The 14996-nt window shown below is 25.5% G+C and overlaps 2 protein-coding genes across 2 annotated transcripts; both read right to left on the reverse strand.

Moving 5' to 3' along the window:
• Positions 1-361: 361 nt before the first annotated feature.
• LOC140667653 (uncharacterized) lies at positions 362-9000 on the reverse strand. The gene is made up of 14 exons (XM_072895789.1): positions 8852-9000; positions 7925-8194; positions 6831-7299; positions 6327-6426; positions 5961-6080; positions 5382-5537; positions 5140-5199; positions 3612-3696; positions 2948-3217; positions 2109-2577; positions 1851-1950; positions 1230-1349; positions 660-815; positions 362-470 (listed from the first exon to the last, which is right to left on the reverse strand). Exons 1-14 carry the CDS (start codon positions 8880-8882, stop codon positions 417-419), a joined length of 2460 nt encoding a protein of 819 aa, XP_072751890.1. The 5' UTR covers positions 8883-9000; the 3' UTR covers positions 362-416.
• A 900-nt stretch (positions 9001-9900) lies between these two features.
• Positions 9901-14613, reverse strand: LOC140667796 (odorant receptor 10-like). The gene is made up of 7 exons (XM_072896059.1): positions 14534-14613; positions 13490-13759; positions 12513-12978; positions 11745-11859; positions 11084-11203; positions 10517-10672; positions 9901-10373 (listed from the first exon to the last, which is right to left on the reverse strand). The coding sequence occupies exons 1-7, from the start codon at positions 14565-14567 to the stop codon at positions 10320-10322; spliced, it is 1215 nt and encodes a 404-aa protein (XP_072752160.1). The 5' UTR covers positions 14568-14613; the 3' UTR covers positions 9901-10319.
• Between the last annotated feature and the right edge of the window lie 383 nt (positions 14614-14996).

Below are 14996 nucleotides of genomic sequence, written 5' to 3' on the forward strand. Positions count from 1 at the left end.
ATAATATATAATTATAATAATAATATAATTATATGTAAGTATTTATATATAATTATAATAATAATATAATTATATGTAAGTATTTATATATAATTACTCTAAAATCTGTAAATTTATTTTATTTTAAATTTATGTGAAAAGAAGATGTTTTTTATACTTTAGTATAAAACAAAGTGAAACGTGGGAGAAGATGTTTTTATACTTTAATATAAAACAAAGTGATACTTTTGCAACTTCTAAAGTTTTCTTCATGTTAATAATATTATCAATATATTTAAAACAATATTTAATCAATTCTATATAATATGTATCTTTTCTTTATGTATTTATACATCTTTATTAAAATTTTACATATGAAGACTATTAGAATGTTTTTATAAGGGAACTTTTTATAGTATCAGATATATATTTTCGAATTAATATCTCGTCGTGAGCAAAACGGATATGTAACCGGCTGACGTTTTAATCAACTAAAAAAAAAAAAAATATTTATTGAGAATAATAGAAGCAATAAAATGTAAATGTAAAAAACATTTAAAAAATAAAGTATATATATTACATGTTAAAATGTATAAGTACGACTTATAAAGAATAACTAATAACTATAAAAACATGTGATTTATAAAAAATAAAATTAATTATGTTATAAGATAACTTACGTTGCAAAATGTAGCCATTGTCAGGGGAAATATTTTACCAGCAGAAAGGTAGAGAGGCTCACTGGTTCTGACCATTAGAAAAATTATATCCCGAGCACGTTTTGAATGCATAGTGTACCATTTATTAGAATATGCAGCATAATGAATTCGATTACACTTGAATTCATCAAAAATACATTGAAGCATCAGTTAAGAAGTTATTTCAATATATCTAATACTTGATCTAATATTTATATAATTTATGTATATTTCAATATAATATATACATGTATGTGTGCGTACGTGCATACGCAAGAGCGATGTACATATGTCTCCTTCCCTCACTTCCATTTTTTCATATGCATGAATTATATATATAAAATATTAATTATCTAAATTATTAGAGATTCATATTTATAAATATTAAATATAAAAACTGATTTATAAAATTTTCTATACACACACACACACACGCGCGCGCGCACATAAATTTAAAATAAAAAAACTGAAGATTCCAAAGCGTTTCCATAAAAAATTACAATATGTATGAAAAAAAGTATAAAAAATTTAAAAGATTATATAAATTCTTACTTGCGATACTAAAATTTCGCCCACAGCACAATAAGCGCACATGTGACCAAATGTATTGATAACCATTGTTACGAGATATGCAAGGCGAGAAATTGATAAGTAATTCCCATCTTCTAAAAGCTATTTACATATATTTGTATAGAAATATACTATATTAAAATATATTCACATTTTTATATTATATATATATATATAACATTTTATTTGACAATGATTCATTATTATTTTGCACTAGTATTTTTTGTTTACTTTAATATAAAATTACTTTGTTTTATAAAATTTCAATTTAACATATTTTGTTTCATATCAAATTTATCAACAAAAAAATTACTATTTAATAGGATAACTTTAAAGTAATTTGACGAAATTTTTCAAGTTCTTATTTATAATAAATTGGTATTTTGGTACAAACTGTGTGTGTCATTTTCAGATTACATTCGACATTTTTAGTAAAAAATACTTTTTGATCGATAAATTGTACATGAATTACTTGGAATAATATTACTTGGATTTACTTGCAATATTAATGCAAATGGAATTATTTTTTTATATGTACAAAAAGCGTGATGTAATATTTTATATCTTGAAAACTTTAATATATATTTTAATAAATCTACTTACACTAAGAATTAAAAATCCATAAAAAGCAAAAAGAGTACCAAAATACAAAAATAACGCCAGTAGCATTAGATTGAAAGTGTCTTCGACAATGGCGATAGCTCTATAAAATAATGATTTATGTGTTATATTTTATATCGCTCTCTAGTATATGACATATGTAATAATTTTTTTATATTTACACAGTTTCATATCTGCATGTTTGTACAATAAATAAATATGTACCTATCTATGACACATGAAATACAAGTATGAAATTACCTTATTAACCGCATGTGATCCATCACGCAGCTCTTTAAAGCTTTAGCGTAATTCGCGAATTTATCCAGATGCGTGAGATGATTTTTCAGAATATCCAATTGGCCGCAGATATGAAATATCAATAGACTAAGAAAATTATCAATGCCCGTGTAAGATAAAGCGCCTAAAGTCATGAAGATAGCTTGAGAAATGAATGTTAATTCGTACTGTGGACTTTTTGTTATGTCATATATATAATATGTCTGTAATGGTAATGGTTTGCCTGGATCAGTAATGTTTGTTAAATATCTCATCGAAAAACCGCAGGCAGGCGTAACTATTGCAATACAGAAGCATATTCCCATCATGCTGTACATAAATATAGTGATTGTACGCGCAGTTTGCGCCCTTGTAATCATTATATTTTTTTCCGAAGAAGCTTTCGGCTTCGTCCAATCGTCCGCAATCATATCCATTAAAGATAACATCGCTTTAACAGGTAAGTAATATAATATGAATAAAGAAAATTAAATGTTAATGTAAAAAAAAAAAATAAAAGAGAGGGAAATATAACAAATGTATTTAAAATTAAATCAAAGATTGAATTTAATTGATAAAAAAATCTAAATATAAAAAAATAAAAACATAATTTTTACATAAGATTTTTTAAAATAAATGTGATGTATACATATACTTGAACTTAATATGCATTGGTAAATTGAATTATAATTATAATGACGTAGAGGAATATTACATGTATTTTGTAAAACCAATTATTTTATTATCTCCTACTATTATATTTTTTTACTTCAGCATAGATTAATTTGTTATTTTTATTTGAAATCTTGAAAAAGGCTAACCTTTTTTCTTCCACCAAAAAATTATCAATCTTAGGATGGCGGTAAAGACCGGTAAAGTAAATTGTAAATTGTCTATCATTAGCATAAAATCCCCACGAATTCTTATCAGAGCATGTACGGCAGGAATCAAAATACCAATCAGCAATGATATGAAAACGATGAGCGCACGTAAATTGCACATACACTTTTCCCATGTAGTTTGTTCGGCCTCAGGCCAAAGCCCGATTAGTTTCAAGGTATATCGATTCAATTTTACAGCCCATTCAAAATCTACTTATTCCAAGAAAATTTTACGAATTAAATTATTTTAAATTTCAAAGAAAGAATTTAAAAATTGTAGAACAAAAATTTGAAAAAAAGTAGATATTCTTTGATAATATTTTTCTTTAAATTATACACAAAGAGCATGATTATAAAAGAATGACACTTGAAGAGAACAGAATTAAAATTTAAAAAAAGCACTTCTCCTTTCATTTCTTTGCAGAACTGAATTACTTTTAATCACACATTCTAAAAATTAAAAGAAACATTCATATTTAGCGATGCACATTGGTTGTTTATTCGATTTATTCTAAAATTGCACATCGCGTATATATTTTAAACAAGACTGTATTATCGTCAAGAATCATTTCAAGTGTGATAACTTCAACGATAACGACGGCACCTTCATATTCCGCATTCTTTGAAGTTTTCATGTCGCACGTTATCCAGAAACTGGCCTCTGCCTCTTTATCGTGGAACAACGTCACCTCTTATTTAACAATTGCGCATGCACGCTTCTTTTTTATCCAGGTCTATACCTTCTTTTTTGTCATCTGTTAAAAAACCAGACCACTTACCATAAGCTTCTTTAAATATTCCACCTCTCGTTTATATCTCTTCGGCGGAAAATGAAGTGCCGAGTACGCGTGGAAAGAAAAAACGTGGATATAATGACAGGTTGGTGATGGCGAAGTGCGCGACACGCACGATATATCAAGTATATGAAAAAAACGTGAATATAATAACAGGTGGGTGATCGTTCTGATCGCAGGAGCGAATAAAACACACGTACACATGGGTATACACACCCGATATGTACACCCGTTGTATTTGCACGCATTTCTCCTAATCGATCTTGGACATATATTTTCGACTTCGCAAAATTGTTTTGAAATTATACAATGTTATGACGCATAGCTTTCTTCCTTACTGTAGCGATGAAATCGTGCCATTGATATAATTTCTTGGAGATCTCGTTTATGTTATACGTGTCATATTATATGTGTTTAATTATTTTATTATCTAGTCAACAAAGTGATATATTTGTAAATTTGCACAGGTTTTTCATATTATCAATATATATATATATATATATATATATATATATATATATATATATATATATTCAAAACTTTTAAAAAAGTTTTAATAAAATATATACATATATAATTTCCATCTTTCTTTTATCAATTTATTTTGATTGTAATAAGAGTTGAATGTAATTATTAGCAATAGACTAATCTGTTTCACGTTCTATTTGCATAAATAATAATTTTTAATATATTTTTGAAATATCAATAAAATGTTTTCAATAATTTCAAGATATATGTGTAATGTAAAAGAAACAATTATTGTTCCCAACATTTTGACAATTATTATTAAATTTATCATCGAGATAAATAATGTTATATATTTCTTACCATGTATAATATTACGGTGATTGAGTCTACTATTAAAACACAAAATTAATTTATAAATTTATAAATAAATAAAGTATCTAATTTTCCTGTTGTTAAACTCTTTTTCTGCTCATTTATTCTTTTTCACGTCTGCGATGTTTTGCGTCCTATAAGTACATATATTTTTTAAATAATTTAAAAAATGTGTACTAATAGTAAACAATTTTCTTTATATTTAACAAGTTATATTGTACTTTGTGCATTCATGCTAAACTATAAAATATATAATATATATTTAAGTACATTAAACATTATAAAAATGTTCAAATTTTAAAGAATTTATAAAATTAATTTAATGCATATTATCATTTTACAACTGTCACATGTTAATTAACATGTTTTAAATGAACCATTACTTTTATAGAAATTTGAGAGACATTGAGAAACATTGAGAGATACAAAGATATTGATTTACTCATAGCAGGATATCAAAGCAGGAATATAGATATACAATTCGATTTTACCTTAAGATTTCGATTGATTTTTTGTTGTAAGCAACACAGATATATAACCAGCCGATGTTTTTAATAGCTAAAAGAAATACATACTCATATTAATATATACAATATGAAGTAAAATAAATGCAAGCATCAAAACACATCAAGAAGTAAAGCAAATAATTTTTGTTAATCACTAAAAAAAATATTATAGACGAATCTTGGAAGAAATATCGTTTACATACAAAATTATAATTGAGATCTCAAGTAACTTACATTGCAAAATGTAGCCATTGTCAAGGGGAATACTTTACCAATGTTAAGATTAAAAGGTTTATTGGTCTTTGCCATTAGAAAAATCAAGTTTCGCGCATGTCTTGATTTCAGAGTATACCATTTATTGCAATATACAGTGTAATGGATTCGATCGCACTCAAAATTGTAAAAGGTACATATAAATAAATAATTGTTTAAATTATGATCTGATATAATTTGTGAAATTTATTAAATTACAAAATATGCAGTTAAATATTAAATACAAATAGAGTATTTATTTCCCTAGATAATTTATATATAAAAATTATGCGCAAATTTTATGTATCAAGTGTGTCAGAAAATCGTTTCTTATTTTATGCAAAAAGGGCGACTTAAAATACGAAAAGAGTTTCTCACCAACTTAATAATATATAAACTTAATCTAAAATTAAAAACAAAATTTATTTGAAAAAAGATATATTTTTTAAAATCTTAACTTTATTACAATCTATAATTGCATAAGAAATACAACTTTTTATGTGTATATACTATATATCTACGTATCTGTGTATAGTTGAAATTAAAGAATACTAAATTTACCTGTTCTGCTAAGATTTCACCGACAGTGCAATATAAGCACATATGACCGAACGTGTTCATAACGACAGATATAATATATGCCAAGTAAGAGATCGATAACTGATATCCGTCTGCGAACATCTAATAATAATTCCACGATATATATATATAATATTAGAAGATATTTATATATTCTAATATTATATAGAGTGTTTTAAAACTATCGAACATCCTTTTAATAGTACATCTTCTGACCATTTTGATTTTTCCTTAGCGAAAATATATTAATAGTGATGAGACAATTAGTGAAATTTTTGTGAAGGTAAATTTGTTACGCATATTAAAATTGCATAATACAATAAATTTTTTTTTAAATTTTTAACTTACACTCATTATTACAAATCCATAGCAAGCAAAAAGAATACCAAAGTACAGAAATAATATTAGCAGTATTGCATTAAATGTATCTTCTACAACGGCGATGCTTCTATAAAATAATGCGTGTATTATATATTAATTTAAATTGGGCAGTAAATATATTAAAATATATAAATGTTAGTTTTATGCAAATATATATATATATATATATATATATATGTATATAACAGACTTAAAAACTCTTTTCTTTTATTATTATATATCTGCTTTAAAAAGAGAAAAAGTTACTTTTTAATTACATTTGCTGAGAAGAAATAAACTTCTACTGTCACATTTATTATGTAATGTAGAAACAAATATATAACAGGCCAAGTATTAATTACATAGGTCGTTTTATGATATATTAATTTGTATTGCTAATTATAATTCATTTTCTAAACAAGATTTATTTTTATGTTTTATATCTGGACGTTCTTATATTTCTTTATAAGAATAAAATATAAAGAAATATACCTAAGTAGTCGCGTATGATCCATCACGCAACTTTTCAGATTATCGTTATAATTCGCGATATCATTCAGACGCATGAGACGATTGTTCAAAATGTCCAGCTGACCAGAAATATGGAATATCAGAAGACTAAGGAAATTATCTATGCCTGTGTAAGGTATGATGCACATAAACATGGCGATGGCTTGAAAAGTGAATGTTATCTCGTATTGCGGGCTTTTGGTCACGTCGTAAATGTAATATGTCTGTACTGGTAACGGTCTTCCCGGATCGGTGATGTTCGTCAAGTGTCTCACCGAATAGCCAAGCGCTGGTAAAATAACTGTGACAATCCAACCTAACATCATGAAGCAGTATCCGAATGCAACGATCAGGCGCGCGGTTTGCGCTTTCGCGATCATCGTCATCTTCTCCTGTGATTCTTTCGACTTCATCCAATCCTTCGCGATCATATCTATTATCGGTGCGACAGCTTTAAAAATATTAAGACGGAAAAAATAATAAAAATGAGGGAAGCTTATAACGAATAATTATATACATATATACAATAAAATATAAATTGAATTAGATTTTAATACGATACATATAAACTTAATTTTTACAAAATTGAAAAAAATTAGATAAATTAGAAAAATTAAACAACCAAGGAACCTAACCAATATACAAGGTGCTTCATAATATACAAGCTCATAAATGTCTGAGCAACTATCTCGCAATTTAAAGTTACAAGAAAGTTTAATAGGAGAAATTTGCACGGCTTTGAGTATGTTACAAAGTGCATGTAAAATAATTTTGGGATATATATTACGGAATACCTTATATATTTGCAATTAATTGATTGGCAAATTTGATTGTAAAAAAACAAACATAAGAATGTAAAATATTGCGATTAATATTGTTACATTATATAAAATCAATATCATTTTTCTATACTTTTTAAAATTTGATATAAATGAATAAGCGTTTATTTCCAGTTGAAATTTTGAATTGCACTATAAATAAAAATTGTTTATCATATAAGGCACACGCACACATAGATATATTACGTAATAAAATATTTTATGTTATTTAATGAATGAATGTGTAGTTGCATCTACCCTCTTTCTTCCACCAAAAAATCACAATTTTTAACATGTTGGTAATTATCGGTAGAGTGAATTGTAGATTGTCTGTCACCAGCAAGATGTCCGAATGAATCCTTATCAGCGAATGTAGAGCGGGAATAATAACAATGGATGATACCGTCAGGAAAACGAGAAGCGTGCGTAAATTGCAAATATATCTCTCCCATGTAGTTTGCACGGAGTTAGGCCAAAGCCCGACTAATTCTAGACTAAATCGATGCAGTCTTACTGCCCATTTAAAGTCTATCTGTTACGAAAGTTTCAGTAAATCACATTAAAAATTTACAAGTAAAGACGATTAATAAACGACATGTTAATTGATTTATTGATTAAACAAATTTATATAAAATGCATACTAATATAATAAAAATTAGATTAAAATAAACTATTTTTTTTATATAGATTTCTCTCACGTAAAAAAAAAAACAAAACGTTTTATTGCATTGTTTTAAAATGTAAATTTTTTAAGCTGTCACATAGAAAAAATATATAAATTTATCATTATTTATTTAATATTAATTTCAAAAAACAAGTTTAAGTAAAATGTAATAGTAATTGAATATTAAAAATATAAAGTGTCAATTTATAGTAATTATTTGCACTTGTAAATAAAATTCTGTAATTTAAATAAAAATATATTTTGATAAAAACTTGATGTTTTACAATCACTTATTTGAGAAAATGGAGAGGACTGAGAAATTGAAGCATTTCAATACTATGTCTATAAGTATACGATTATTAAAAAATATGTTTAAAAATACTTTCTTATCATATACCAACATTCTATATTTGATAAAAATATTTTAATTTTATATATTATTTGAGTTTTAAAGTATAGCTCTTGTCTAATATTAATAATTTAACAATAATCACAATTATGATATTTGCAATGAAAAGCACCTTGATACGCAGGATAGTTTGAAGTTCTCATATCAAATGCAAGCTATAGACTGACGTTTGTTCTCCTATCATGAAATAACGTTAACTTTTATTCAGCGAGGGTGTACTGTATGAGAGTATATGAAAAAAAAGCCTTTAAAAGGGTGAGACGATCAATGCATAGGGGTGGATTTTAGAGATACTGAACACCCCTTGTTGTGTTCGTCAAGTCTTCCCCTAACAACGTTTGAAATGTTCATGAATAAAGAATAACATAATAACTGGTTGGTATAAGTACCATATTTCTCGTAGACTCGCGTAGTTACATCCTCATAAGCGCTCGTAATCGATGAAACATTGCGTGTGACCCTAGCTATAGATACTTTGAAAAAGTCATTAATCTGGTTGCAATATTGCTTTCATCGTAATAATTGAAATCAAACCTGCTACAGGTATAATATCTATGTTTCGTGCCTTTTAATATTGAAAAAGAATTATATCAAAATAATATATTGTATATATATATATATATATTATTTTATTTATTCTACAGTACGTAATCATTAGCAACTACATATATCTATTATTTATCTGCTATGAGTTACAGTATACATGAATCTTAAATTAATTTTTGAATTAATGTTAATCTTAAAAAAATTTTTTTACTTGCTTCTATTTTTTTTTGTCTTCGTATTTTATTTAAGTTCATTTTGTAATATTTAGTTGTAGTTAGCTGTATTATTTAGTTTTTGTGTCATCGAAAATAAAAATATAAGTATTTTACAAATTATTTCTAAGAAATATGCGACAATGAGCTTTAAGTGTATATGAATTATATAAAATTATATAAAAATTAAATATTTAAAACATTTTATTATATTAATTTTAAATTTGATATAATTTTAATATTAGATTTAATGTGAAGTGATTTTATAGGTTCTTTTTTCCGTATAATTTTATTCAATAAATAAATTTAAAAAAAAATATATATATATATATATATATATATACTTCAAAATACATATTTATCAAATTGTATGTAATATGTAATGTTGGATATTAATGGGAATTATTATAACGGAAAAAGAATCCGTACATATTGTTGCAGATGTATTTGTTATTTAAATAAATTATAATTTAAGAGTTTATAAAAATATTCTGTCGCAAAACAAGATAAAATTTAATATAAACTACAAGTTTCGCGATATTATCTCAAACGACTGCTCTCGACTTGTGAGAGAAACAACTATCTATGTCTGCTCGTGATAAATAGCTGTTTAGTAATGATTTTCGGTAACGACCCTATTTTGATTTTGGCTTCTAGAAATAGTGATGCCTTGCCTTTCTATTATCCAGCGACCTTATATATTGGTACAAACGTTCATCGCAAGGTCGCCTCAACGAGATAAAACATAATATCGCCGAAATCGTATGTCGTGCAAACAGTTTCTACATAATACGAAGAGTAATTGTCACATTAAATCACTCATTAATTTTTCTTTGTAAGCAAAACAGATATATAACCAGCTGATGTCTTTATGAGCTAAAAAATATATGAAATATAAAATAAATTTAGACAGAAATAAAAAAATATTCTGTGTTAAATGTTAAAAATGCTGTATATAAAAAATATAGTATATTATTTATATCAAAGTTAAAATTAAAATTTATTTTAAAAAAACTTACATTGCAAAATGTGGCCATTGTCAAAGGAAACACTCTACCAGCACTAAGATAAAGAGGTTTATTGGTTCTGATCATGAGAAGAACTAAACATCGCGCATTTCTTGGGTCCGTAATATACCATTCGTTGCAATACGCAGCATAATGAATTTGATCGCACTTAAAATTATCAAATAAACATCTAAATTATTAATTAATAAGTGTTTATTTTATATAAACAATTGTTAACTTTATGTAAAATTTATGTGCAGATTTAAGATAAGCTTACTCTAAAATATTAGAGAGACAGAGAGTTCTGTATTACATTATAAGATATGTATAATTAAATATTAAATTTATATACACTTTTATTTGTAAGATAATTTATACACTGAATTATGTACAATATATGTGTGTGTGTGCGTGCGAGAGATTGTTTGTGTTTGTAAATTTTATGAAGAAATATTACATCTATTTTGACGAAGTTATATGCAGTCCTTGAAAACTTACAATACATTTTGTACTTGTAAAAAAATACAAAATTGTATATATGTGTACGTATATGGTAGTAATTAAAAACTTTAAATTTACCTGAGCTGTTAAAAATTCGCCGAGAGCACAATACATACACATGTGACCAAATATATTTGTAACGATAGTTACAAGAAATGCCAATTGAGAAAATGATATGTGATATCCATCTTCAAACATCTAGTCATAATTCATGATGTATAAGTTATTATTTTAATTAAATAGTTGACAATGTATAGTATTATATAATTTTTATTAGAAAAAAATATATCTCATCATTATTTTTTTGTTAAGCTTTTCATTTAATCTGGAGAACTTAGTTTCTTACAAAAATTGATTCTTAAAAGCTATCGCTTTTTATATATTTTTTTAAAAATATAGTTTTATTATATATTTAATAAGAAACAGAAAGAGAGAGAGAGAGAGAGAGAGAGAGAGAGAGAGAGAGAGAAATGCCATATAAAATATAAATTAAAATTAAAATATTTTAAATTACAAAGTTGCTTTTATATTAAAAATTTTTAGTGTATTAAAATGTATTTAAAATTATTTGACTTAACGCTTTAAAATTTATAAAAAAAGCCGATTGTAAATTATGCATTTCAAAAAATATTAATAAATAATAATAAACATGAAATGCTTGAAGTCGACAAAAATAAGATTGCAAGATAGTGCAATTTTAATGCGAAAACAAATCTTATTAGCATTTTATTATACTTACATTTGTCAACAAAAATCCATAGCAAATACAAAGACTACCAAATAATGTAAATAAAATAAGGAACAATGCACTGTATGTATCTTTTATAATGGCAATAGCTCTATAAAGTAAAAAACTATGTATTAATTTATTTAAAAAATTTAAAACATAATTATTAAAATTGATACTATGTAATAGGGAATAGTTTTTAGTAAATCTTTATGGAGATATAAAAGTTTTTATTCTGTTTAACTTTTATTTAACAGCTAGACAGCTAAAATGAAAATGATTGTGTGATATCTTTTGTTTATATTAATTTATACCAAGCTAATTATAATTAATTTACTAAACAGAATTTAATTTTATCATTTTATTAATTTCATGTTTGCATTATGCTTAAATAAATATGTATATAATAAATATATACATACATATAAAAATGTACAAAATGTTCTAAAATTATCGAATATTCTTTAATAGCAGATTCTTCAAACAATTTGAAAAAGGCAATTTTTTTAACAAAAATGTCGAGACATCAATAATTTTGGAACAATTATAAGTGATTGAAAAAAAGAGCTTTTTACAAATTAAATTTTATAGAATTAAAAAATTAACAAAACTACAATTTTCTTTCAATTTCAGGTAGAGTTTATATAGTTTCAATAGAATTTTAACTTGTAATAGAATTACAAAGATATCTAGTGGAAATAATTATTAATTAGCAAACAAGGTGATGAATTTTCGATATTTTTACTGATAATGTGCAAAAAGTAACAATAAGTTACATACCTAAAAAGCTGTATATGATCCATCACGACACTTTTCAGAACATTCAGATAATTCGTCTTATTCATATGTATAAGACGGTTCTTCAAAATATCCAGCTGACCACAGATGTGAAACACCACGAGACTAAGAAAATTATCTACTCCTGTATAAAGCATGGCACACAAGATCATAGTAATAGCTTGAGAAGTGAATGTTAGCTCATATTGCGGACTCTTGGTTACGTCATAAATATAATACGACTGATATGGCAATATTCTGCCCGGATCAGTGACATTTGTCACATATCTCATCGAGTAACCGAACATGGACATGCCAATTGAAACGGACATAGCTCCTGCCATTATAACATATGCGACTGAAGCGATTATACGTGCAGTTCGCGCTCTTGCGATCATTATTGTTCTTTCTTGAGGTGTCTTAGTTTTTGTCCAATCGTTCATAATCATATCTATTACCGGTGTGATAACTTTAAAAATATCATGAAAAACAATAATGTAATAAGAATGATATAAAATTAATATATCAGTTTATAATGCGTCGATTTCGCAGAAAATAATTTTTTTTTTTTAATTTGATAAATGCACAAGGCACATATTTTTCTTGTATTTACCAAGATTTAAATTCTCATTTTTGAGAATTTTATAAACCCCTCTTTAGCTCCCTAAAGAGACGTAGGCAAGAAAAATATCGGGGTGAATATTAGTTTATATTAACAAATTTATGATAAAACCAAAAAGTAACGCAAGAAACATTTATTTTATTTTGTTTGACTTTATATAAACATTATTTTTATATAAATATTTTTTTAATAAAATTGAAATTAAATATTAAAAAAATATATAACTTATTTAGAATTAGTTTGTTGATAAAAATGTGTATAGTAACAAAAAATTGATTACGCTGATTATATATAAAGTGTAAATGATAATAAAAAATATTATATTATTTTTAATATTTACAGTTGTAATTATATTTACCTGTTTTTTTCCACCAAAAAATTATAATTTTTATCACGCAGATAATCATTACTATAGTGTATTGCAGATTATCTATCATCAATAGAATGTCCGAATAAATCCTTATTAGAGAATGCAGGGCGGGAATTAAAATGGCAAATACTATTGTTGAGAACGTAAGAAACGTACGTAAATTGCACATGCGTTTTTCCCAATTAGTTTGCTTGGATTTGGGCCAAAGTCCGCTCAATTCTAGACTATATCGATTTAATTTCACTGCCCATAGAAAATCTATTGTATTTGTGTTATTACAATTTTAATAAATTATTTATAAAATAAAAATTATTAATATAATAAGTTAGTTCCGTAAAATATAAGAATATTTGTAAATAAAAATTTGTAAATGAGCAAATTTGTAAATAAAAAAAAATACATACACATAAAATACATATTAATAAATATAATAATAATCAAATAACAAATTAAATAAAGAATTGAGAACAAATATTTTATTTATTTTATATAAGTTTATACATATGTACAATATATTTCATATAAAAGCGACGTAACTTCACGTAATGTTTAGTGCATAAATTTTAAGTTGTCATATTGAAAGAAATAATATATATATCACAAATTATTGTTATTCATAAAAATATAGATTTATATAAAAAGTAAGTATTAGAATAAAATGTATTAATATTTTGAATTTAAAGTATAAGAAAAGATTTTTACTTTTGAAGAAAATTGTGCTTGTTAGTAAATAAAAATCTGTAATTGACGAACATGCGAGAACGGATATAAATTGCGATATTTCAAAGTATTTTTAAAAAGAAAAAGAGAGAAAATTATATGTTATTTGAGTTGAAAATTGCAAGCAAAATCTATAAATGAGCATAAATATCACTGAGAATATTATACGTGAATATGTTCTTTTTACATATCTTTCTCTTAATATCGTGTAATAAATATATTTATTTATTACACTTTTAATAATAAAAAAATCATATTTCGTCTGAGCTTTCGATAATAATAATTAGTTTAGACATTTGTAATGAAAATTACCTTGGTAATTCGCGGAATATTTTGAAGCTTTCATGTTGAATGCGGTTTATAGATTGACGTTTATCTGCCTATCATAAAAGGACGTTAACTTCTATTTAGCAAGAGATAATTATGTATGTATGAAAAAAAACTTTGAAAATGTGAGACGATCAATGTGCATAAAGGCAAATTTTAGAGATAATAGCATGCCTTGTTGCGTTTGCCAAGTTTTCCCATGTAACATTGGAAGTATTCATGAATAAAAAGCGACATAATAACTGGTTTTGAATACCGTACTCATAGACACATACTTAATGCATTACGGTCTCACGCATTTGTAATCGATGAGCGTTGCGTGCAAGCTCTAGATACTTCATAATAAGAATTCTTGAGAGCGCGAATCGTCGTGCACAAACGAAGGGTTTTAAAAATTCTAAAACACCCCTTATTGTTTCTCTCGTGTACGACAATATTCGAGTCGAAT

This window comes from Anoplolepis gracilipes, chromosome 7 (genome assembly GCF_047496725.1).
Source record: "Anoplolepis gracilipes chromosome 7, ASM4749672v1, whole genome shotgun sequence".
Lineage (NCBI taxonomy): Eukaryota > Metazoa > Arthropoda > Insecta > Hymenoptera > Formicidae > Anoplolepis > Anoplolepis gracilipes.

Bases quoted from the DNA above. Each gene is read 5' to 3' on its own strand.
- LOC140667653 (XM_072895789.1), bottom strand. From the start codon at position 8,882: ATGAGAACTTCAAACTATCCTGCGTATCAAG. The intron at 2,578-2,947 runs GTTAGCCTTTTT...TACCTGTTAAAG, and splicing joins TTTTTGGTGGAAGAAAAAAG to CGATGTTATCTTTAATGGAT. The intron at 1,951-2,108 runs GTAATTTCATAC...ATTATTTTATAG, and splicing joins GATCACATGCGGTTAATAAG to AGCTATCGCCATTGTCGAAG.
- LOC140667796 (XM_072896059.1), bottom strand. From the start codon at position 14,567: ATGAAAGCTTCAAAATATTCCGCGAATTACCAAG. The intron at 11,860-12,512 runs GTATGTAACTTA...ATTAATACATAG, and splicing joins GATCATATACAGCTTTTTAG to TTTTTTACTTTATAGAGCTA. The intron at 11,204-11,744 runs GTAAGTATAATA...AATTATGACTAG, and splicing joins ATGGATTTTTGTTGACAAAT to ATGTTTGAAGATGGATATCA.